This window comes from Anoplophora glabripennis, unplaced genomic scaffold (genome assembly GCF_000390285.2).
Source record: "Anoplophora glabripennis isolate ALB-LARVAE unplaced genomic scaffold, Agla_2.0 scaffold336, whole genome shotgun sequence".
In the NCBI taxonomy this organism is placed as follows: Eukaryota; Metazoa; Arthropoda; class Insecta; order Coleoptera; family Cerambycidae; genus Anoplophora; species Anoplophora glabripennis.
The window spans coordinates 443,426-469,769 of record NW_019417416.1 but is presented as its reverse complement, the minus strand read 5'-3'; the positions used below and the strand labels follow the sequence as shown (position 1 = coordinate 469,769).

Genomic DNA, 26,344 nt, shown 5'->3' with positions numbered 1-26,344 from the left:
TTGTCCGCCAACTTGCATACAATGATACAGGTTGTCTTCAAACCGTTGTCGAACATTCTGGAGCACTTGCGGTGTTACTTCGCGACATACATTAATGATTCGTCCTCGCAGATCTTCCAAGGTATCAGGTGGAGTGCTGTAAACTTTGCTTTTAATGTGCCCCCAGAGAAAGAAATCTAAAGGATTTAAGTCGGGTGACCGAGGGGGCCACTCAATTGCACCTCTTCGTCCTATCCAGCGTCCTGGAAACGTCTCATTTAGGTAATTGCGCACATTGAGCGAGTAATGTGGAGGAGCTCCGTCTTGCTGGAAAATCAGTTCGTGTTCATTGTAAGCAGGGTCGTCCTCTATGATATTTGTTAGAGCTGGGTCGATGACATTTTGTAGTAAATCCAAGTACATATCGCCTGTCAAATTTCCAGGAAGGAAAAAAGGACCTACAATGGAATTTCCAAAAATACCTGCCCATACATTCAACTTCTGGGGGTGTTGGGAGTGTGTCTCATGGAAAATCCTTGGATTGGTATCAGCCCAGTAACGACAATTATGGCGATTCACTAAACCATTCAAGAAGAACGTACACTCGTCCGAAAAACACACATTAAAGAGGAAATTATCGTTTATCGCTCGTTCAGTCATTATTTCGCAAAATTGCAAACGACGATCAAAATCGTCTTCATTTAGCTCTTGCACTAGCCGAATCTTATAAGGATGGAATTTGTATTTTTTTAATATTCGTTGGACACTTGTACGACTCACTCCTGTCGCAGTAGCCAATTGCATTGTACTCAGCGTACTATCCATTGCCACTTGCCCCAATACCGCTATTTCCGTAGGTTCATTTAGTACCGGATTTTCAACCTGCCTCTTTTTGTTATGAACGGAGCCAGTTTCGCGAAATTTGGCCACCAATTCGCGAACAATTTTTCCAGACGCATGTTTCTCAGGATGCCGTTGGTTGAACAGTTCGGCGACCCGATTTCCGCATTCATTGTTTTTGAAAAAAAGCTCAATAATTTCTACTCTTTCTGGAATTGAGTACACCATAATTAATCAATTTAAAAGACTCGGCAGTATTGGTACTCTTCAACTACAAGTCACAAGACAGTTATCTAGCAACTTCTTGTGGCCTATCTAAATACGAAACAAAAAGCGGACAATTTTTTGCTCACCAAAATCAGGCTAAAGAATTCGCAAATCAAAAAAAAAAACAGCGAATTCTTTTGAAGGAATTTACCAAGCTAATACCGTAAGTTTTGAAGTAAAATTAAATCGATTTTCGCATTTCTCGTCAAAAATATTGTTCGTATTTTCAAAGCTGCATATTTTCTAAAATAATGGATCGATTTTCAAAAAGTAAGAATCGATGTATAGAGAATTAAAAGCCCTTTCTAATGACCCCCCACTTGACCCCCATTCCCATTTAAAAAAATTTGGGGGATGGCACCCCCACTTAGGGGGTTGAAGATTTTGCTATGCTTTTTGCGCCAAAAGTTGTCCCCCTCAGAAGCAAACTTTACCTGTTTTTGGATTTTGCCGAAAAGTTCATTACTACCCTGTAATGCCTTGCGGTACGTTTTCGATGGGCTACCCTGTATATAAAAAAGTTTGTATTTTCATAGATTTCAGTACCTAAAACCTTGATGGTTTGATCGTTTTTTGCACCTGTTTATTTGTTTTACTGCGGCATCTTTGAAAATACTCAGATGGCATGAGGCGGCACCCCAGAGCCCCCCGCACCAGTGTCCACTGACTATACATCATATTGAAAAAATAATATTTTTACGTAATGTTTGTATTTCCTCTCTCAACACTTTATATATTTTTTATCTGTACCTCCCTCAGAAAATACAGTATTAAATTATAGTAAAGTTGTATATTTATTGTAATTTTGAAATTATTGATGAAAAACTGAAAATTTTGCATTTAAGTTTTTATTTTATATTTATAAGGAAAAAGAGAAAATTTTAGACTACTCTACTACTATACTTTTTTGAAGAGAACTTGAAACATCTTGTGATATAAGCCTTATTATCTGTATTGGATTTTCATATTTTTAAATTTAGTACATTTTTCTGAATACGGGCAGTATGAAGATGTTAATAAATATTTTAGGATCAACATTTCCGACTGTCATCGACTGTTGGGGTCCACATGGTTTGATTAGTGTAAATTCATCTGCAGAAAGACCTGTGACCTCGCTAGAAAGACTGTGGGCTTATCTTACTGTGAAACAATTGTTAGATGCAAGAGATACCACACCAAATGTTGCTGAATTAACTAGAAAAGCTACTGATATAGCCCTAAAGTATTCGTTTGTGACTGACGTAACCTCTCTGGTGGTTGTAAAACCAAACGATACCACTTTGACTTGTGACCATTCTTGGACTAATAGTGGTAAGTACATATTAAGTTGTTTTACTTTATTTTATTACCTATACATTGGCTTCCTTTTATTTTGACTTAACTGAGATAAAAAATGCAATAAGTGGGCACGAACAGACAGACAAAATTACACATTTAACAAAACAAATAGCAAACCATTTTGTTCAGAATATGGTGCAAATATACAGGGTGTTTCCAATTTTTACAGCAAAAATTCAGAAATCCATGGAGTAAGTAAAAATCCTCACTATGTTTGAGTGCATCGCCCTCGGCAAGTATTCTAGTTACATTTTCCTCAAAAACTTTTGTTAAATTTGAAATGCAAATTATATTTTCAAAGAAAATGATCTCTTGACGTTTTTGCATAGCTTTTACAGTTTTAGTTTTTGTACTTCATCACTCTATATCTTTTAAAGTGAACATTTTTTAACAGTTTTCATATGAAAAATCCTATCTATTACTAAAACTGACAGGACGTGTGTAAATGTTACATTATTATGTTTATGCATTTCAGCTTTTCATAAAAAGGAAATGTCCCTAAAGTAATACTTAAACTCAAAAACTTATTTAGGCAATAACAACAGTAAAAACAAATAATTCTATAGGGATGTTCAATAAGTTCTCACTGTTTTCATTGAAATTAATGCTTTAATTAAAAAAAAAAATCAGTAAAAAACGTGTCACTGAAAGTATTGTCCATCATTAACCAGTATTGCTTTTATCCATCTTTTTTCATTTTAATTCCACATCGGAAAAATGACACGTCTTTTAAGAGTATCCAGTTATTAAACAAAAACTTTGAATCTTCATATTTCAGCTACTTTGCTTATAAAGGCAGTTTTCCACTAAACGGACAAAACAAAAACAAAACACAAACTTGTGTCGAATAAAACAAAACTGTAACTTTTCGCAAACTTTTTGAAGACTGGCGTGTTTTGCGACAGTTGGAGTTTTGTTTTTCGGGTCCCGCTTGAAAGCGGTCGCATCAAAAGGTTTCGACGTGTTTTGAAACTCAAGTCTGTTTAGTAGAAACGGTCGTGTTGTGTTTTCTATTTAAGTGATCCAACCTAATATCTATGTTGGCGTTTTCTTCTTCCCAAAAACAATATTTTAATCATTAATGAATTACAGCTATTAAAAAATATATATGTGTACGGTTAAAGTGTTTACTTGGCTAGGATACAAAGTAACTAACCAAGTAAACACTAACCATACATATACCACGAACTCCATCGATGGATATCTAGGGGTTTCCATTTAAAAATTTCTCCAGTTTTCCACATATTCTGAACTTCATATTCGACCACCCTGTATAAAAACTGGAAAATTTTCATGTCAAATTCGATAAAGTAGGTCTTCCTCTACAAAATGTCCAATTTGCACAAAAAAGTTAATCTGGAAAACTAAATTTTGCTGACAGTCTGCATCTGTCAATTTTTGTTTAAAAATCGAAATATCGGAAACGGTCAATACTAAGTATGGAGTGTGCTATATGTTTTCAACTTAAAAATGGATGATGTTTCCAAAAATGCAATAATATATGGGGGTTTAATTTAAAATAAGAAAGTTAGTATATCCGGTATAACCAGAAGTACGATGACTGAAAATATTTTAACTTGGTGGGCCCCGCGGTCCGTATCACACCATCACAATTTAAAAAAAATCCATAGACCGTTTTCCCAGATATCCATCGATGCAGTCGAGGTGGGACACTCTGTAGACACTTACTTTTTTTCCAAGGTCTTCAGTATAAACCAGCCATAACTAAGAATTAAAAAACCTTCTCTAAACATGTTGGTTGGTTATTGGAAAAATGTGTTCTGACTTCCTCGTGACAACCAGTGGAAAAGGACCGAAAACAAAAACAAAACTCGAACAAAATGTAGCCCGCTTGATGGAAACAAGAGTTTTGGGTTTGTTTCAGTTTTGTTTTTGTTTTTCAGGTTCTAGAAAACACAAACAGGAGATAAACTCAACTGTCCGTTTAGTGGAAAACCGCCATAAGAGTTATGTAGTCATTGTAATTCGTAAAAAATGTATTCAAATTTTTTGTTTTAGCATTCAACTTAAGAAAATTACATTTTTTGTAATTTTTTTATCCTGGATTAATCATTTAGTTGTGAAATAGAGGGTGAGCAAATTTTGAGACCTTCGTGGGTCTCTCGAGGAAATCAATAAAAATACATCAATGCAAAAAAAAGTTGAGTTAGTTCAAGTACTGCTTTCACCTAGATACTAGAAAATAAAAATTAACTTTAAAGATAACTGAAATTTGTTATCGTTACTTGTAAAAAATATATCTATATTATATATTTTTCATTTCAGCACCGCAACAGAAATTTAAAGGTCCTAAGGGTAAGTAATTTGTATATATTTTCATACATTTTTCGTAATTTTTTATTATGGATTAATCATTGACTCGTGAAGTAGAGGGTATGTAAATTTCAACACTTTTGGAAGCTTTGTCACATTTCTTGAGGAGATTGAAAAAAAGTATGAGACATATTTCATAAACGAATTTTTATTTGTCAGTTAAGATCAATCTAGTTAGTTCAAGCGCTGCTTTTATCTTATACCATAATTGTTATTGCTGTTTTTATTAACAAGTCATAAAAAAAAACACTAGAAAATAAAAGATAACTCTATTTTTATTACATTGCAGATATTCTTGGACTTTTTAAAGCTGCTCATAGTAAGTAAAATGATTGTCCTTGTTACTTGTGAATATACCTATCTAATATAATTTTTTTTGTCTTAGCATCTCAATCGAATTTTGTAAGTTCTAAGGGTGAGTAACTTGTATTTATTCTTATAAATGTTTTGTTTTTTCTATTTTGGATTAATCAGTGACACATGAAACAAGGGATTTCGACACTATATATTTTATTATTATTATTATTATCATTATTATTATTTATTGATGTTTAACTACATAATACAATTCTTACACAAGTCATAAAAGTAAAGTACCTACAGTCACAAACCTACACATCACATAAATAAATAACAAATTATTAAATTAGGCCATTAAAATTAGTGATGTCAAATACAGTTAATTTTTAGTATTCACAATCAGAGTATTCGTTACTTTTATCTTGAATACTCGTTACTTTGTATTCGCTACTGAATACAGTTACATGTATAGTCCGGCCGGCACGGTATGCGGCTTTGTTTCTACTCCGACTTCCCGCAAAAGTCAACCACACGCTCGAATTACCCTACCTTGTCAATATTAACAAAAAAAATTTATCCATCGTGGCTACGTCTGTTCCAAGTGAACGTATATTCTCTAAGGCAGGTCGCCGCGTCATTATTCCATGGCTAGAAATTGGCCTCAATGATTTGGGATCGAGGGGGATTATCCCTCTTTATCCTGCCTCATCTCGTGTAGGCCTGGACAGCCTTCGTAGGTGGGCCTCATCCGTTGTCTACCCCGACCGCAAATGCGGCTGGTGTAGGCGCTTTGTGGGACCTCCTTTTGTCCTGGCTGGGCCCCGCCGGCTAGGGCCCTTTCTTCTGGCGCTCTTCTTGCTTCGCCGGCTCGTCTGTGTAAACTCCGGGGGTAGTGTCATGTTTATGTGTGGTATGGTTGGGTAGGGTAGTGCGGCTATGCAGTCTGGGATGCGCTTTTCTAAGGTGGCCCTTGGGCTAGCGCGGGAGGGGAGGGGTAAATAATAACACAACAGCGTAATAGATTAAAATCCAAGTATGTAAACAAAATCATTTTTCTAAACTTCAATGATTTTTTGTTTATTCATAAAACTTAGTAGTAGTAGGCATTCGCACAAAACAGCAAATAATTTTGAATTAATAAATTACGTATTTGTGATTTTGGATATTTTTATTTTTTCGTTAGGTGTTTGATATTTTTATAAGACTAATTTCTATAAGACCAGAGCAGAATATAGGTGTATATTTTTTTGTCTTGAAAATAAATAAATTTAGAAAATAATTATTTATTTAAATGTTAATAAATATATAAATATTTTAAGTTTTGTACACATTTATGAAGACAATAATGTAGTAACTGACTTGCAGTATTTTTATTTGTAAAGATTGAATGTTGAGTCGCTAAAATTAACTGTGGTAGTGTCATCAACAAATAAAATGACATTCCTATTTGGTTCACAATAATATAATACCTAAAATGGATCCTTGAGGCACCCCATTTTTAATATTTCTTATATTACTTCTAATACTTCTTATTATAAAGGTTGTCCCAAAATTCATGCAGGAAGTAATTTTAATAGAAGACATAGGTTTTTGATTAAACATTTTTTATTGATTCATAAAGTATACAAAATAGGGTTGTGTATTGAATAGCATATCGGGTAAACGGCCTCCACGGTTTTGCTGGCATATACGCACTTTTATGTCGAAATTCTCTGTGACTGTTTTGCATATATGTGGTTGAATTTCCTCCTTCAAGGCGTGGGTGGTCATGGGCTTGTTGGCAACCTTAGACTTCAAAAAATCTCAGAAAAAAAAGTTCAACGGAGTTAAACCATTAACTGTTATTGTCTGAGCAGCCGCATTTTCCAAGAAGAATGGTCCGATGATGCCTCCAGCCCAAAATTCGCACCAAACAGTGACACGTTGTGGATGCAATTGTTTCTTAACAATCATGTGGATTTTCTGAATAATCTGATTCCCAAATTCAACAGTTTTGTCGATTATCGATGCCATCAAGATAAAAATGAGCCTCATTGCTCAAGATAATTTTGTTAAAAAGCAGTAATTTGCTCTGCATGGTTGGTAGGCTTTAGTTCTTGAGTCAGTTGAACTTTGTAAGCATGAAGATCTCGAAATATCCTATTCTTGACACGGTGCCAGATTGATGCTCCTTGACTCTCATCAACAAAGGACGGCTAGAGTGTTTAAGAGTTTGAGTTTCCTTGAGTTTTTCACTTAATCTCTTCACAGTTGATGAAGTTACATCACTATTCCGACCATATTTTGTACGAAAATTGCTACCTGTAGCTTCATTATTGTTTAAAAATGCGTTGTTCTTTCATGTAGTGCTCCATTTTTAATAACCCTTAACTGTTAGCTGTCACGATGTTTTTTTTTCTTACAAATTGCGAAAAATCCAAATCTTGCATGAATTTTGAGACACCCGATAGTTAACATATTGTTGTGGATCCACAAGTAAAATTTTATTAAATTAATACTGTTCTGGTAAAAATTTTAACATGTTAATTATTTCATTATTGAATCTCTATTTGTCAGTTAAATTGAGTCTAGTTAGTTCAAGTACTGCTTATCCATAATTGTTTAACGTCACTGACAAATCATAAAAAAATCATTAGAAAATAAGACAACTTAAATTTTTCTTTGCATTGCAGCTGCTGGTGAATCCTTTGGAGTTGCTCCGTGTAAGTAAAACACTGATCATTATTACTTGAAAAAAATATAGCTATATTTTTTTGTTTCAGCATCTCAACCGAAATTTGGAAGTCCTATGGGTAAGTAGTTTGCGTTAATTTTCATACATTTTTGTCAATTTTTTATTCTGTATTGATTCATAAAGTTCAGAGTGGGTAAATTTGGACAATTTTGGAGGGTTTCTCGTATATCTTAAGGAGATTAATAAAAAGTATAAGACATATATGTCATATTGTAATATTGTTAGTTCAAGTAGGTACTGATTCATCTTATACCTTAATTGTTTAATGTTATTGACACATCATTAAAAAAAACACTAGAAAATAAAAGACAAATTAAATTTTTCCTTTATATTGCAGCTGCAGGTAGACTTTTTGGAGCTGCTCCTTGTAAGTAAAACAATTGTCATTGTTGCTTAAAAAGTGTTTGTATTTTTTTTGTTTTAGCATCTCAACCATCTTTTGGAGGACCTCATGGTAAGTAAAGTATTTCTTATTATTGTCAAAATTCTGTGATTTCAAGATTTCATTATTATTATAGTCTTTTTAAATATTACCACAGTTGTTAGTTACACTATTTAAATAGATCATTCAGTCAAACTTGCTGGATGTCTCAATGGCCGTTAAATCCCAAATATTCGTCCTTTCGAGATACAACTTTTCGAAGATAGGCTTTTAGTACGTTTGGCTATAATATGATGCTACACAATCACACTCTACCACACCCACTCATACACATACATATAGGCACATATATGTATCTATGTACGTATGTATATTGAAATATCAAAGTTATGTAGGGTGTCTCACTATAAATAACATGTTGCAATATCTTCTCATTGAAGCACTTTCAAGAAAGTGTAGAGTTGTAGAGATTTGAGGGGGACATTCGTTGAAGCCTTTGACCTATGACCTTGACCCAAAGGTCAACCTTAGAAGTCATTTGTAGGTCAACTTGGATTTTTAGATGAGATGAAATATATTTCTCACACTGAAAATGGATAGAGTGGAAAATTTTACGTTTATATGTCTTTATGTTAAGTGATTCAAACAAGTTATTTTAGGGTCAAATAATGTTCTGAATAAAATTATTTCGGCACTTACGACGAAGAGTTCTTGTTGAAAGTTTTATAGTTTGATGGGGTGATCCAGACAGTCTAGGCTTTGGGTCAAAGTCACCATTGAATGTCCCCCTCAAAACTTTACAACTTTTTTATAAAAAGTTTTCCCTAAGGGGACACCCTGTATAACTTTGATATTTCAATATATATACATAGAAACATACATATGCATATATGTGTGTATATAAATGTGTGTGAGTGTGTGATTGTGTGCATATATCCATACAGTAACATTGCACTATAGCCAAACGTACTTAAAGCCTATCTTCGACGAGCTATATTTCGAAAAGACGAATTTTTGGTACTTGACGGCCATTGAGACATTTGATGTATTCATCAAGTACCTACTACCAGAATCCAAAGTTTTAGCAAGTTTCACCGCAAGCCATTTGCCATAAGGATTCTGCGGGGTCCTTTTTACCAATGATCAAATTTTTCCATAAAATAAAATATATTCTCCCTCTTATCCACTCTACTGGGGACAATCCGTACATTTATTTACATTTATTTTTTATTGCAGTTACTGCATTTGGCGGATGTAAAAAAATAATTTGATTAAAAATTATGAATTGGAACAATGTAAATACCTATTATATTTATATTTTCGTATATTTTCCTTGAGGTATTTACCAAATTTGTTTATTTATTTTAGCCTCTCAACAGAGACTCAAGAAGCTTGAAGGTAAATAAATTAAGTAGTATTGCCCGATACTCTGCACACTCCTTGTCACTAACTAGTTATTAATCATTAAAAATCATTTACAACAGCATCTATAATTAACTGCGTTCTATTGCATTTTATTACTCGTTATTAATATCTTGGAATATTTTTCAAATAAAGTAAAGTTATCTGAGATAACGTGAGCTAATTTTATTTGGGATAACTGTAAACTCAGATTTTTCTTCAGTAGGCAGGGCCGGATTAAGGGGGAGGCTACGGGGTCTGTAGCCCGGGGCTTCACGAGATTGGAGGGCCTCAAGATCTGGCCTTGTAGCATCAAATCGAAAAGTGTTTAGATTTTGAAATTTTATATCGACAAGTTGCTGATTGCGTGACCTTTTTTTTTAGAATCAAACAAAAACCTGTTTAGTTTTTTTTTTCTTTCTTTTTAGAAAGAGGGCCTGCGTAGAGCTTGTAGCCCCGGGCCTCACCATAGATTAATCCGGACTTGTCAGTAGGTGTAATATTCTTTGTTTCACATTTTAGATATTTGACTATTTTTACTCAAATGACAATGTTTTAAACATTCACAACACATTTCTTTGGGTAGGGTAGAAATACTAATTTCTATGGTATTCTTTCCAATACTCAAGATATTATTTTAAAATGTTTTCTATTCTAAGTATTTACAAATTTATTATATTTCATTATAAAGCTTTACCTTATCCTCAGTATTTCATCCTATCTTAAGGGATATTTTAGCGTTTCATTAAAAAAATTCCCTGGTAGATCGGTTTTTGGGCTACGGATTCAGATTCAGCTACAAAAAATACACAAGATCTGTGTACTCATGTCTCTAGTAAGAACTTTTTCTTTTGTGGGATTGCATAATTAGAGATATTAAATTAAATTATTGTTTAAAGTTATTTATGTGGTATAAGTTTCGTTTTTTCTTTATTTTTTGGGTATTTTGCCTTTTGTGAAAAAATAAAAAAACATTTTTGAAAAAGCTCCAAAAGGTTCATTCAAAGGTTGCTTTTAAGAAAATATTTTTTGTCAAACCAAAAATCTCACTGAAAATGTAGCGGACTTTAAAAAGTTGTTAACGTTTCGAAAATCTATCTCTTTTCTAAACTTTTTGTGACTTTTAGTTTAGGTCAAAAGTAACCAAAATTAATAAACAAATAAGTATGATATTCATTTGTGAAAACTTACTCTCTGTGGTGGTAGGGGATGGGTTAAAAACACTTAGATACTAAGATGAAGTGAAAATTAGATACACAAATTATCTCGTGTTAAACGATAAAGAAACGAGCATTTATCTGTGCTAACTCGGAAAACAAGTTTAGCAGTTAAACGAAATCCAGATTTAGATCTGGCATGAAAGCCCATAGTGGGGAAAATTTGTTATATCATTTGTACAATGTGGTGTTCCAACAATGGAAAACTTAGATAATTCGAACCACTTCCAATAACAGAGCACCATAAAAGAAAAGTCTAAAGTCAGAATTACCCGGATTAGTTTGTATTTTGACCCTAATCCTGAGAAACACCTCTTGAAAATGGTTTTCAAGATATCAAACTGATTTAAGTAGTAGTTGGAATTGAAAAAACATTTCAATTCACAATCTCTTGCACTATACAGGGTGTTTCATAATTGGATGTCAATATTGAAGGGTGTTAATCTGTGCGTGATTTTAAGACAAAAAGTTCATACAAACATAGGTCCGTTTTCGCTTTATTTTTGATATACAGGGTGATGAATATCTGTTTGTAAAATTGTTTTTTTTTTAATAACTCCGAAACTAAATTAGNAAAGTAGGGGTAGCTGGTGGTTAGGGGGTTGAAGAAAAATTAATTATTATATAACCGAAAGATGGGAAAAAATCAAAATCAGTTAACGTGTTTCGGCGTTTTAAAAAAAATTAACTCATTCAAAAGATATGAATTTTATTCCGTACTTCTGGCCATCCCTGTATACAATTTTAGAAACATTTTTATTTCAGCCAATACAAGATTTTTTGGAACATCTACAAGTAAGTGAAAATATACGCTTTTTAGATATAAATTTATTAAACTATACAGGTTGTTTCGCATAAGGACCGACACAGAGCAGGGGCATGTAGGGGAATCCAAAATAAGGTGATATAACGCAACTTACCTTTATATTAAGCTGCATCCCTGAGAAGTTATAGGCCTTGAAATTGGGGTTTCAAATTTCGAAAAAAATCAACATCTCATGCAGTTATACTTGAAGTTAGAATAATCAAATTTGGTACACGGTGTGAGTGTACCAAGAGCGTTAATCGATAGTAAGTAGAGTTCAATCACAGACAATATAGTTTATCGCCTTAGCTATTTTGATTGTAGTTCAAAAAGCATTTTAAAGGGTTGATAAAATGTGATAAAATTTTTAATCTGTCGGCTGACTTAAAAAATTATTTCTTTATTTTATGGGGAATTTAATTCTAAAATTTTTTTAACTCTTATTAATTTTCAAAAAACTTCGTTTTCAGCAAAAACACGAATAACTAATAATACATATCCTCTCTAATTGGTGGACTACACGATATGGAAATCTCCCATATTCTTCAATATTTCTTCTGTAGTTTCCTTCACAGAAACCTAACACTAATAGCGTGTCAACTTGTTCGCTAAATGAAAATTTCCCGACCATTTTCAAAACACTCGGCAAACAATTAACTAAAGCTAAATGACTTTTCTTGATCGGCAAGTTTGACGTTTGAATTCATAGCCAACTTTTGAATTTTCAATGATTTTAAATAACAGCAATAGGTACGTGCCTAATTTTTGAAAACTAACAAAAGTAAGATAAATTTTAGAATTAAATTCCCCATAAAATAAAGTAATAATTTCTTATGTCCGCCAAGGGGTTAAAAAATTCTATGGTGGATCATTCTTTATCGATCCTTTAAAATGCTTCAATTGAACTCTACTTACTGTCGATTAATGCTTAGGTAAGATGCATTAAATCGCCATATTTCCCCTACATGCCTCTGCTCTGTGTCGGTTCTTATGTGAAACACCTTGTATATGTAAGTATTCTTTATACTCTCAATTTTCAGGTACTGGATTTGGTTCTATTCCGCAAAGTGGAGGTAAGTACACAATTTTTTTCTATTTATTTGAGGATTTTAGAAAAAATTTAAATAAACCCGTGCATCAAAAGGATCAGTAATGGGTTATTTTTATGAAAATAGTTTTGCTTAATCAAAAATCTCACACTGAAAAATGCAGACAAATACAAAATAAGCATCACTATTGCGCACTTTAATTTTTGACGTTTCAAAAATCAATCTGTTATCAGAAATTGGAAAGATCATTTTAAATTTCTAAATAAATAACGAAAAAACTTACTATGCCACAAAATTTATTAACTTTCGTTAATGCCATTTTTTTTGTCAAAATCATTTTATGAAAATTTTTGGTGGTATTGATGTATTAAAACTCTAGAAAAATTTCAGATACACAAACAACTGGAACTGGATTTGCCCCTTCTTCGCAAAGTGGAGGTTAGTATATGATTTTGTGAAAATTATTGGATAGCGTTGCAACAGGCAGATATTTGGGTTTGGGGTTTCATGTTTTCTTAATATTTTAGTATGTACGAGGAAAAAATGAAAGAAATAATTTTTTGATTGCTTGGATTATTATTATTATTATTTCAAAAATAACTTGTTATCATCATACTTTTGGCTCGAATTATCAAACACTGGTATGACATTTTATGATTTATCTTGAAAACAGTCAACCCTCTTAGCATGAAGCTGCGATACAATCCATGTTTGTAAAGTTTTTGGTATTCTGTAGTAATAGTGAGTCCAATTTGCAATATCTTAGAAAATTTGAATTCATCCCTTAACTTGTAATATCAAAGAATACAAATTTCTTGAAAGTTTGATACGAAGTAATTCTGGACGCATGTTTATGGGAATTTGTTTTGTTAGTATAGTCTGTACGATATTTGTTGAGATAGAATTCCAAGAAGACCTCTGCGTAATTTTCTTGGAATTTACCGCATTCGACACCCAAAGTAGAAAGATATTGGCGGCGTGACGTTCACCGTAGCAGCTTGCAGTGCATATTGTGTTTTGACATTACGAAGGCGTGTTTCTTTGTGTATCGTCCTGTGCATTTTCAGTGTACTTTCTTATTAAAATAAATCAGAGGAGGTGAAAAATAAAAGAAAGGAATTTAATTTCCAAACGAAGAGTATCGTGTTTATCTTATATATAAAATTCTCGTGTCACAATGTTCGTTCCCGTACTCCTCCGAAACGGCTGGACCGATTTTGATGAAATTTTGTGTGCTTATCGGGCAGGTCTGAGAATCGGCCAACATCTATTTTTCATACCCCTAAATGTTAAGGGTGGTCCACCCCAAAATATTTTATTGTTGTTTTTTGGACAAAATTTTATTTTTTTATTTTTTTATGATGTGGCCTTAAAAAATACATACAATCCTAAATTTTCACCCTTCTACCATCAACCCTTATTTTTTAATAGCGATATTAGTAATTCAATAATTTTCAACCCCGGTNATATACAGGGTGTTTCATAATTGGATGTCAATATTGAAGGGTGTTAATCTGTGCGTGATTTTAAGACAAAAAGTTCATATAAACATAGGTCCGTTTTCGCTTTATTTTTGATATACAGGGTGATGAATATCTGTTTGTAAAATTGTTTTTTTTTAATAACTCCGAAACTAAATTAGATAGTTTTATAAAACTTAGTATGTGTAAACTAGGTGCAGAGACGCGTCTTTTGCATAATAAACGAGTTTTCATTTTTAACCAGTGGCGTCCCAATTAACTTCAACCTCATTATTTTGAATGAAAAAAATGATATGCCACTGCATTTTTGAAAAACAAAAATTATTGTACAAATGGTGCTTTATTTTGTAATAAAAAAGATCTCTTTAGTTTTTTTCTTATCTTGCACTGTTTTTTAGTAAAAAAATAAAGAACAACAATAATTATCTGTACGTGGAATGAAGTACTTTTTACACATTTTATGGAAATAATTCTTTTACTAGATAACTTATACACATTATTGTATAATATTATTAATAATTACGATTGACGATCCACAAATAACAATTTTGTGAAACGAAAAAAACAAACAATTACATCAGTTGTTGAAAATGCCCTCCACCTGCAAGGATNAGTCCTGTAGTTCAAACGATTCCTAAGATATTGGCGAAAAACTAAAAAAAAATTAATGTTTTGACACCGTGTATCTCGAAAACGAAAGCCCGGAGAGAAAAATGGAAGAGGAAAAAAATGTGCCTCTTTTCGAGAGGAATTTACAGTTTTCCGTTGCTACACTTATTTAGGGACACCCTGTATATAAGGTGTTCAGAAATAGTGGTAGGTACTTCACTTTGAGGGTAGATGTGTCGACACAAACTAAGACAAAAATTTCATATAAACATGGGTCCGTAAATCCACTCTACCTCAAATAATCATGTTGCTTAGTAGTAACTTATCATTCAAAACTTATCCCTCTCCTTCAAAGCAGTTAAAAGTTATTGGCAACAACCTATTTATATAAAGTCATCTTCAAACGCGTCTACCTCCCCGTAGGGTGGACTTGCGGACCCATGTTTGTATGAAATTTTTGTCTTATTTCGAGTCGACAAATCTGCCTCCAAAGTGAAGTATCCAGTATTTTTTTAAACTACAATTTTAAATTCATTGAATTATCTTAATTTCATTGGTTTTCTCCAATTAAAATAAAAATAATTGCAAAAATAAAAGCCATTTAAATTCTGAAATAGAAGAAACAATAAATTTTCCTTTGTTATATAGCTACTCCTGGAGTTTTTGGAACTACTGACAGTAAGTGAAGTTGTATTACTTTTTAGATATAAAGGGTGATTTCACTTTAAATACAGAAACTGCAGGAATAGATTAGTTGCCAAAAAATAAGTGGAGTTTGCTCTATAAACATTTTTCCTGGGGGACGTGGTATTCTAGATACAGGATGTTCAAGTTTCCAAAAAAAAAAAATATATTTTCCGTCATATCTTCATATTGTGCTAAACGATTTAAATGAAATTTACTACAGCGTATTCACTTAATAAGACGTTGTATTGAATATTGTAATATTAACCTCGTGGCATTAACCAGTTTCGTGCTACTGAAGGTGCCGCTCCATTTTCCCAAGAAAAAAATTCGCAACTGGCGGTTTTTTGTAGAAATAATGTTACATTCGGGTATTATTATGTTAAATGAATGAAAAGTGTCTCTTGGTGTTTTTAAATAGTAGTAGCCGTTTAGGAGATAAACAGTACCTGAATATAACAATATTTCTACAAAAAAAAACGCCAGTGGCGTATTATTTTCTTGGGAAAATGAGGCAGCATCTTCCGTAACACGCCACTGGTTAAAGCCATCCTTAAGTGAATACGCTGTAGTAAATTTCATTGAATTGCATCATGAAGGTATTGCAGAAAAAATATATTTTTTGGTAAACTTTCGCACCCTGTGTCTTGAATACCGAGTACCGCAGCAGAGTTTACAGAGCAAACTCTACTTATTTTTTGGTATTGCAGTTCCCGTATTTAAAGTGAAATCATGCAAATTCTCAGCTGAAAATTTGAACCAACTATTATTGTTCAAGATTTTATATAATTCATCTAAATTTCTTCAGTGTGTACAACTAACTTTTCATATTTATTGTCTTTTTTATTTTTGATATATTGCATAGAAAAATCTTATTTTCAGGCTCTGACTTTGGTTCTTATCCACAAAGTGGAGATTAGTATAAGTACCTCTACTATTTTTTTTTTCTCAAAATCATTTTGATGCAATAATTTTACAATTATTAAATGACAATGAGATACTAAGAATGTTTAAAAAAGAAAATTCAGATACTCTACTTGGTTAGGTTTTTTCCCTCAAAATGGAGGAGTAAATGCTTTGAAGAGATTTATTTTAATATTGCTGTATTATTAATTATTATTTATTAAAAACGTAAAGAGAGTTTGTTCCTTTTCCGCACAGTGGAGATTAGTGTACCATTTTTTTGTCAAAATCAGTTGATGTAATAATTTTACTGGATTAGTATACTAAAAACCAAAAAAATTTCAGGTACACATACATCTGGAAATAGATTTGGTTCTTTTTCACAGAGTGGAGGTTAGTATACTTTATTTATTTTTTTTTGACAAAGTTACTGGGGACAGTTATAAAAGAAAAATAATTTATTGACTGATTTTTTTTTTACTAGAAAAATATTAATCTCAAGTGTTATATTTTGCCAAAAAACTGTAACTGCAGTAGCAAAAGTAAAACTAGTAGTAGTAGTAGCGTAATAAAATATGACTAGTGCACGAAATAATTGATAATTGAAAACCTATTTCAATTTGTAATAAATATTATATCAAAAGATGTAGGTAGGTTCCTAAATAATCTTAGATTATATACCTACTATACCAAATTTCCTTTATTTAGCTTCACTCACTCATTTCTTTCACAATTTAATACTCACGGTTTACATACCTACTGACAATTTTGATACTTCCCAACAACAAATTTCAACTTTTTATATTTTTCACTGTGTTTTGAAATTTTCATGGGTTTCTATGAACAGTATAGTATCTTTAAGCTTCTAAGAAGATAGAAAGTAACAGAACATACTTTAGAAACATCATGAAACAAATAAGAAAACAAATGTATAAGCAAAGTACACTAGGGTAACTTTTGCTACAATACATTATTCTTTTTTTTGACATGCAAATAAATACTTTTATTAATTCATTTAGTTAAACAAAAGTAAAATGTACAAGAGCTAATAATAAAATATACAGGGATGNTTACATCAGTTGTTGAAAATGCCCTCCACCTGCAAGGATACATGCTTCAGCTCTTCTTCTCATATTAGTGCGGACTCTTTGAAAAATGTTGTCAGTGTTCCTTATTACATCACAGGAAGCTCTTATGCGATTCCTCAGGTCTTCTACAGTGTTAACCGGAGTGTTGTATACTCGAGTTTTCAGATGCCCCCATAAGAAGAAGTCCGCACTATTCAAATCTGGGGACCTGGGGGGCCATTGTTGGGATCCACCATGGCCTACCCATCGGTCATGAAATGTGGGACGCCACTGGTTAAAAATGAAAATTCGTTTATTATGCAAAAGATGTGTCTCTGCACCTAGTTTACACATACTGAGTTTTTTAAAACTATCTAATTTAGTTTCGGAGTTCATCACCCTGTATGTCAAAAATAAAGCGAAAACGGACCTATGTTTATATGAACTTTTTGTCTTAAAAACACACAGATTAACACCCTTCAATATTGACATCCAGTTATGAAACACCCTGTATATAACCCCATAAGCTTTTAACTTCATAACTAACCCCATCACCCTGTAATCCGGAGCCTGTAGCCTTATAACTCCGTAAACTCTACCCAGGGCATGCAAGCTCCTGTAGACTCATGATTCCGTGATTATACAATCGGTAGTTTTTACTATCAAAATCGTTCAAATAACAAAATCCATTGTAAAATCTATACAGTGTGATTCACTTTTTATGATTAGAACTTTAACCATCGGTAGATCTCGTCAAAATAATATCATTTTGAAGTAAGTATACACTTTTTCTTCCAAAGGCTTTCTTTTAGCAATCTAAGCTCTTGAAAAAATATTTTTTTTTTTTGGTTTTTATTTATTTTTTCCAAAATTATGAAAGCCATTTATTTTATATTTATTATGAAGTATACGAATGAAAAGCTCTATCGATTTTTTAAATTATTGTGAAAATAGATTAATTATAGGCATCCCTAAGGGGCTCTGATAACCCTTATTTTTAATATAATCTGTACACCATTGGAAATTTTTGAAAATGAATATAATTTTGAAAATGAAAATATTTTTTTACATTGCGGTTTATTCTACAGCAAAAAGATCTTACTATTTTTAAATTAGAAAAATTTTGAGAAAACTGGCTTATGGTTTCCTTACATGTGAAATAGTTAAGTTTTTCAAACAAAGAAAAAGATTTAAATACTTTACTCGACACCTTACTTACTGACTTCTAAGGAGAAATATGTGGATTCAGATGGATGGCGCCCCGACTCATTAACAATTAGTTGGTGGCTCGGGGAGCACAATCCACGTCGTTGGATCGGGCATATTTTGGAGATGAATCATTCAGAACCTGGTATTGATCCCATTGCTTGGCCGCCACGATCGCCAGATCTAAATCCGATGGATTATTTCGTTTGGGGATTTATTAAAGAAAGGGTGTATAGTTCACCAGAATTGAAAATAATTGTAAAACTCTTAAATAGAACCCCAACAGCAGGAGATGATTAAGAGATCAGTTCAAAGCTTAATTAGGCGATGTGAGAAATGCATTGAGGTTCAATACACCATTTTGAACATTTGTTGTGATACTTTTTCTTTTGTTCTCTATTGTTAATTGTTATTTCTGTTTGTTTCCCAATATCGAATATTTTATTCTGTATTACTTTGTTTGAAAAACTTAACCATGTCACATGTAATGAATCCACAAGAAGCATTTTCCTCAAAAACCAAGCATTTAAAAATAGTAAGATACCTTATTGCTGAAGAATAAACCACAATGTAAAAAAATATATTCATTTTGAAAAATTTCCAGTGGCATAGAAATTATATTAAAAATAGCCCCTTACAGACACCTATGATTGATTTATTTTTAATTATTTTTATTTTTAATAATTTGTAAAATCTATAGTTTTTCATTTGTATACTTCATACTAATAATATAGTTTTAGAAAAAATAAATAAAAACTAAAAAAAAATTTTTTTTTTGAGAGGTTATATTGCTAAAAGGAAGGCTTTGGAAGAAAAAGTGTATACTTCAAAATTACATTATTTTGATGAGATCAATCCATGGTTAAAGTCCTAATTATAAAAAGTGAATCACCCTGTGTATTTACGAACGAGGTTTGTTTTATTATCTGTGCAATTGTGAGAATATGAATGATAAAACCAAATTAATTCATGATCGCAGAGAATTGAAAGATGGAGGATAACAACAACGCAACTATTACAGTTAAAGTCATATAGGATATAAGTTTTCATATACAAATTATTTTTTATCACTGTCACTTTATCCAGAATTGCTAAAATTACAGATTTATAATGTCAATCAAATAACAATTTCACTTTAAATTAACAATCCATATATACAGTGTGTCCACGGATTGAGTGTATGGGGGTGTAAATGACAAAAAATTTTCGAGTTGAAATTTCAGATGATGCCCATCTCTGCTTGGCCTTGAACTAAGAAGTTGAAAAGATGTGTCCAATTAATTAATGTACAGGGTGTTTTTACGATGAATTTTGAAAAATTGTCATGAGTAAAGTACCTTTGTTTTTAAAAATATCAAAAATATTGTCTTAAGAAAGTCATTGAAAACTAAAGGTTATGACAGATTGTCAACTTTCAATTTGATCGTCCAACTTTGTTTTTTTTTGGAATTTTGAAAATTTATCGTAATTAATTAATTGAAATAATTTTTTCAATTTCTTATTTTATAGAAGCTTAAATTTCAACTCAAAAAATTTGTGTCTTTTACGCCCTATGCCCACTCAATCCGTGAACACACTGTATATGCCTTCATTTACATATATTGATAAATAGAAGAAATATATTTTTCTTTATATTGCAGGTAGAGCTGTACGTTTTGGAGCTAAAAATATAAGTAAGTATATACCTATAATGTAATTAAAATCATTTTATCAATTCTGTTAGTTAAATATTTGTTATAAACGAATATTCTTATGTATTCTAGCAGTTCAATTTGGAAGCTCTCAGGGTAAGTAAAACTTAATTATTACTGTAAAACTAATTATACAACAGTTATAAATTTGATTGCAACAATGAAGTTTAAACAATATAAATTTTATTTAGTCCATGTTAATTTAAAATCATTATAGATAGTAACACAATATTGTGTATCGATGTACAAGTTAAAAAAGTCTAGAAATTATACAATTTGCCATTTGTTGATCAAATTTAAACTTTCAAAATGAAATAAATTTTATGCCAGGCTGTAATACAAACAGTAAAGAGCAGAATGTGCATCCTATTTCTTAAATATTTAAAATTAAGGCTAAATAAAATTGGTACTACTGATTGAAAGAAATTAAAAAATAATTATGTATCTCTAATCTATTGGACAAATTATTAAAGCTAGGGAATTTATCACAATTTTTTATTAACAATACCAGGATAACTTGGCCGATTTCTTGATCAATTTATTGGGAGAAAAATTGATAGATGTGAAAAGTTTTTTAAGAAATATTTCAAAATTTCAATGAAAGCGTGTTGTACACTATAAAGATCAATCTTACCAGTTGTCTGACTCTTTGTCTTTTTTGATATTCTTTTTAAATACAGAGTAGTTATAGTACTAAAGCAATAATAGTAGTAGTAATAGGAAAATTAGTAGTCTAGTAATACTGGTAGGTAGTAGTAGTAGCAGTAGTGCCAGTAAATGAAACTAGTAAATGAAAATTAAATTGGATATTTGTTTTAAAATAGAAGCAAAAATAAATTTTGTGTACCATTAGCCTTTACTGAACTTTTTGGAAATAAATTCCATGACTGTTACTCAAATTTTTTTAAAATATGGCCATAATTTTTGGTTATGGTAATCCGATGAAATTTATCGAGTAGACCATGGAGACAATATCGAAAAAATTTAAAAAGTCATTTGTGAGGTAGTCAATATTTATAAACAATTGTATGCAATGTAATTATTCCGCAAGTTATCTTTCTCTATTTTTCTGTATTATTAAGAAGCGAAACTTATTTATATGACGTCTATGTCATATTAAAAAAATTGTGACTATACTTCTGATGTAACTGAGATACTTCGGTGGTATTATTTACTTGGCCATCTGGTATACATTTCAATAATATAAGGTGTCCTGTTGAGGGAATACAAAAATTTACCAGGTATAATTGACCAAAATAGGGCAAAAACTACTAATAAATTATCTATCGTATAGGTACATTATTAGCAGGGTCACCATTGGGCCGATAACAAGTGATTTCTTAAGCTTAGCGGAATGTTGTCTAATAAACTATAAAAGTTATTTTCTAAATAACTGATATATGTTTTCAATTTTAGAAGAGCTTTAATAATTTGTATAGGAAAAACAATTCTATTAAATGTTCATCCCCAGATGTTTAGAGAAAATCCCTTTTGAAAAGCTGGAAGTTGTAGACTATTGATATATTTGGTAGCTTGATTGTTCCAAATGATTTTGAGTGGTTATATATACAGGGTGTCTCACATTTAAATAGCAGGACTTCAGGAATCAGTAGAAGACCTCATTTTGAGTCTAAAAGTTCCTATATATATATATGTCCTAAAACGCTTTGTTTCTGAGATACAGGGCGTTCAATTTTATTTTTGTTTNAATCTTTCCTTGGAATTCTATCTCAAATATTGTACAGACTGTATATGATGTAGAATGTGCCACTAAAATTTGGGCAACTATCTTAGTTACGCCCTGTATTATGTTTATTTTTATTTCAACCTATTCGGGTAAGTGAAATAAATAAATAAATGAAAATACATTTTAGGGACTAAAGTGAATGTTTAAATAAACTAATTATTTTTTTTATTTATTGCAGCAACTTCCTTTACTTTTGGATGTCCTCAGGGTAAGGGAATTTAAGTTCGTTTTTATTAACAAATTACTTTAATTTTCACAAAAAATGCTTATAACATTCGGTAAGTTTTTTATGTTTTTAAATAATTATATTTCTTATTACCCATCTAAATGGAGAATTTAGATAACTTGTTATTTTTTCAAAGGCTATTGCGGAAAAAAAATAAAAAATAACATTCTATAGTTAATTTCTTTTAATTCTCCGGAAATGTATGAAAAGAAATATGTTTTTCTTTAGATGTATTAAAAACTAAGAAAAATTTCAGATACACAAACATCTGGAACTGCCCCTTTTTCGCAAAGTGGAGGTTAGTATATGATTTTGTGAAAATTATTGCATAGCGTTGCAACTAAATGCAACAGGCATATGTCTGGGTTTGGGGTTAGAACTCCTTCCATGTTTGAATGTTTCCTTACATATTTGAATATGTAAGAGGAAAAAAATTAAAAAAATAATTTTTTGATTATTAGTGTACCATTTTTTTAAAAATGATTCGATACCATTGGCACATTCAGTGGACTAAGTTTGGAGGTCAAAATCCTCCCACGTCTATTTTATTTTTGGCTATGAGGAAAAGAAAAAATATTAGTCTCGAGTTATTATATTTCAACAAAAATCAAATACTGTATATAACTAATTGCAACTGTAACTGTAGTAGTAAAAGTAGTAGTAAAAGTAGTAGTAGTGTAGTAGTATAGTCTATCCGAAGTCAATTGAACATGTATAAAAACATCTTACAATAAAATTAAATGAGTTTCAGACTGTATGTTATGTACTTAGAATGTGCCACAAAAATTTGGGCAACTATCTTAGTTACACCCTGTATTATGTTTATTTCTATTTCAACCTATTCAATTAGGTAAGTGAAATTATATATTTTTTAGTGAGAAATAATTAAGTTAATAACGACATTGATGTTGACCAGTTATGACAATCAGTTGTGTTGTCTTGCAAAAATGGATTAGGGACACAATAACAGAAATTGTACTATTGTACGCAGGAGCGCTAATGGCTCCATATGTCGTGTTGACTCCCAACTGTGCCATTCAAATGGATACAGTAGGAAGCGACCTTCTATATTGCAGGTACTTGTTGCACGACTGCCACCCACAGAGGGCGAAGACAATGTTTTAATTTGTCAGTGTTGCGAGAAACAACTACTCCGAGGGCTGTATGCTCCTACCGGCATTGAATTATACCCGCAACACCTAGTGCAACAACTATAGCACACTGATGAGGACTAATAAGTCCGAAACCGGTCTGTGTCTGGTGGGTTAAACTGGCGAATGATCCTAGTTGTTGCACTAGGTGTTGCGGGTATAATTCAATGCCGGTAGGAGCTTATAGCCCTCGGAGTAGTTGTTTCTCGCAACATTGACAAATTAAAAGCAATTGTACTATTTTTATACAGATTAGGCAGCAGTTCTGAGGGGGAAGGAGTTCAGAATTTGGGATCGGTGTGTGGGTATCTTTAGCCTATAGAAGTTCGTCCACTAATCAAAAACAGTTCTTTTTTATGTTTTCTAAAGTGAATGTTTAAATAAACTAATTATTTTTTTATTAATTGCAGCACCTTCTTTTACTTTTGGATGTCCTCCGGGTAAGAGAATTTAAATTCATTTTTATTAACAAATTACTTTGTGTATTAATTTTCACCAAAAATGTTTATAACATTGGAGAACTTTTTTATGTTTTGGCAATAATTATTTTTCTTATAACCACTTCTAGATGGAGAATTTAGATAATGTATTATTTTTTCAAGGCCTATTGTGGGAAAATATTAAAAAATGACATTCTAGTTCATTTCTTTTAATTCTCCTGAAATATATTAAATGAAATATTTTTTTTAGCCTCCTCAACATCTCCGGATGCTGAGAGTAAGTAAAAAAATTTAATATTAACCTAATAATAAAATAATGTGAATGTGTAAAGTTTTGTATTGTTATTTAAATGTAAAATTAATTTTTCCTGTACTGTGTAATCTGTAAATATATGTAGAAGTGAGCTTATTTTTCATGTAGATAATACTCTTTTGGGGCTAATAGTAGTAGTAGTAGTTAGGGGGTTAAATTTAAATAAATATTAATAAAAACAAATTCACAAATTATTCCTTGTGCTTGTGTAAAGTGTAGGATTTGAATAATATACTGGTTACATTAGTGTCCAGATGCTTTAAGTGTAATCTAATAAGATATCTTTAAGGCCTATTAAGATATCTCAAAAAATATAATATCTACGATTTCCCATCTTCCATTAAAGGGAGATTTTCCTTATTATTAATTTTTGAAACAAAGTTTATATAAACACGCATAATAAATATATTTTGTATATATCGAGAAAAATTGGGGATGCACTTCTGTAGACCTAGCATGAGGCGATGTTTGTATTAATCGATCTGCTGGGGAACGTTTAAAACAAATGAATATATCCTAAAATAATTATCACCTTGTCTAAAAAATGAGTCCTTTGCAGGCCTACGTTCATATAACTTTCTAATCACTAAGGCTGTCAGAGAGAGCCGCAATTCACTGGCGTGCCAAGCAGGTTGTTGCTTTTTAATAAATAATGCGTACGTCTATGTCCGACGGTTCAGTTTTGACAGCCTTACTTATCACCAAGTCGGAGAACAATTGTACAATTTTTTTTTGTGAAATATTGCATCTTTGTATTTTTAAGTTATCTTGTTTATAAAGATGAATTCTCTTTGTATACAAAAATTGAAATAAACCCTGATTATTGTTCATTTAAAAATGAAACCTATTTATCATTACAGATAAAAAATCCAAATTAGAAAAAAAAGAAGTAAAGATTTTTAGAGCCAATCGTCCCTTTATTATCATGTTGCAGTTAGAAAAAGATGATACAACTCTAATCCTGTTTCAAGGTTATGTTTGTCGACCTAGTTATTAATTGTAGGGATATCTATAGTATTTCTGTATTCCTGCTAGAAATTCTTATGCAAAACGAACAGAAAATGTAAATTGCGTATAGGATTTGAAGTGAAATATTGTATTAGACTAACTATTGAAGCTATAAACTTTCAATTTGGTACAGTGCAGTTTCCTCTTAGTAGCTACATTTATGTTAAATTTGAACAAAATCGAACCAGGGGCATCAGAATTAATAGGATTCTGATGGGTTTCAATGACCAAAAAATATAATTTGACGTAAAGATTTTGCAGATTTAAAACAAAAGTCTAAAAACCATGGCAGCATTTTACACATTTCTAGTATCAGAGCATACGTGAAAATCAGAATAACAATAATAAATTATCTACCAATTCGCATTTATTTAAATGAAAGGTAGTCGGACGAGTAGTTTCAATTTTTCTGTGTAACTGTAGAAAAAACCTGTAATTATTGAAAAATAACAAATAATTGACTTATCTAGAATAGGTTGCCGATTAGCTCTTAAGATTATTATGCTCTTTGTATTTTATGTGCACACAAAAATTTTGATGTTATATGGTCTATTCAGATTTGCAAAACTTCAAACTTTGAATTTCAAATAGCTTTATTTTGACAAACGAACTACTCTTAATTCGGACGCCACTGGCTTATTTTTCCAGTTATTATGAGGGAGCTGGACTGTAATAAATTGGAAGTTAATGTTTGTATTTTTAGTGGTTCAATGGCAACTCATCAAAAAATATGTTTCACTTCCAACTTTTGAATGATAAAGCCCTTAGGAATTGTTTTACGGAAAGTTGTATTTCTATTATTTTGTATTTGACATAGAGAATTTAGTCTCGAAGATTGTCGTAATGTTGCTGTTAAACCCTATAGGTATATATTTCACCAATTACTTAAAAATCAGGTAGTACACTTTCCTCACATAATTTTGTAAGACTGAAGAATTTGGGACAATTAATAGGATTTTCTTGTCCTTTTTGAAACCAAAAGATAATTAAATATTACACAAATCTTCATTTAACGTGTACTTAGATATATATTCTGTAGATTAGTAATTAATTTTGTATAGAGCCCAATAATCTAATATGTGAACTGATATACATATTTTTTACGTTACCTTATATTTTTATATGTACTTATAAGATTTTATAATCTTCCTAAATATAGACTGTTGAACATG

At 31.5% G+C, this 26,344-nt stretch overlaps 1 protein-coding gene across 1 annotated transcript in view; it reads left to right on the top strand.

Annotated features, from left to right (window-relative positions):
- Positions 1-26,344, top strand: part of LOC108910259 (inter-alpha-trypsin inhibitor heavy chain H3) — a 70,909-nt gene extending 44,565 nt beyond the window's left edge. The window contains exons 11-24 of the mRNA XM_018714812.1: positions 2,116-2,397; positions 4,711-4,740; positions 5,048-5,077; positions 5,144-5,173; positions 7,731-7,760; positions 7,821-7,850; positions 8,130-8,159; positions 8,217-8,246; positions 9,543-9,572; positions 20,237-20,269; positions 22,213-22,242; positions 22,517-22,558; positions 23,822-23,851; positions 25,025-26,344. Of these exons, the coding sequence (XP_018570328.1) occupies positions 2,116-2,397; positions 4,711-4,740; positions 5,048-5,077; positions 5,144-5,173; positions 7,731-7,760; positions 7,821-7,850; positions 8,130-8,159; positions 8,217-8,246; positions 9,543-9,572; positions 20,237-20,269; positions 22,213-22,242; positions 22,517-22,558; positions 23,822-23,851; positions 25,025-25,161 (794 nt within the window). The 3' untranslated portion in view covers positions 25,162-26,344. The remainder of the gene's footprint in view (positions 1-2,115; positions 2,398-4,710; positions 4,741-5,047; positions 5,078-5,143; positions 5,174-7,730; positions 7,761-7,820; positions 7,851-8,129; positions 8,160-8,216; positions 8,247-9,542; positions 9,573-20,236; positions 20,270-22,212; positions 22,243-22,516; positions 22,559-23,821; positions 23,852-25,024) is intronic.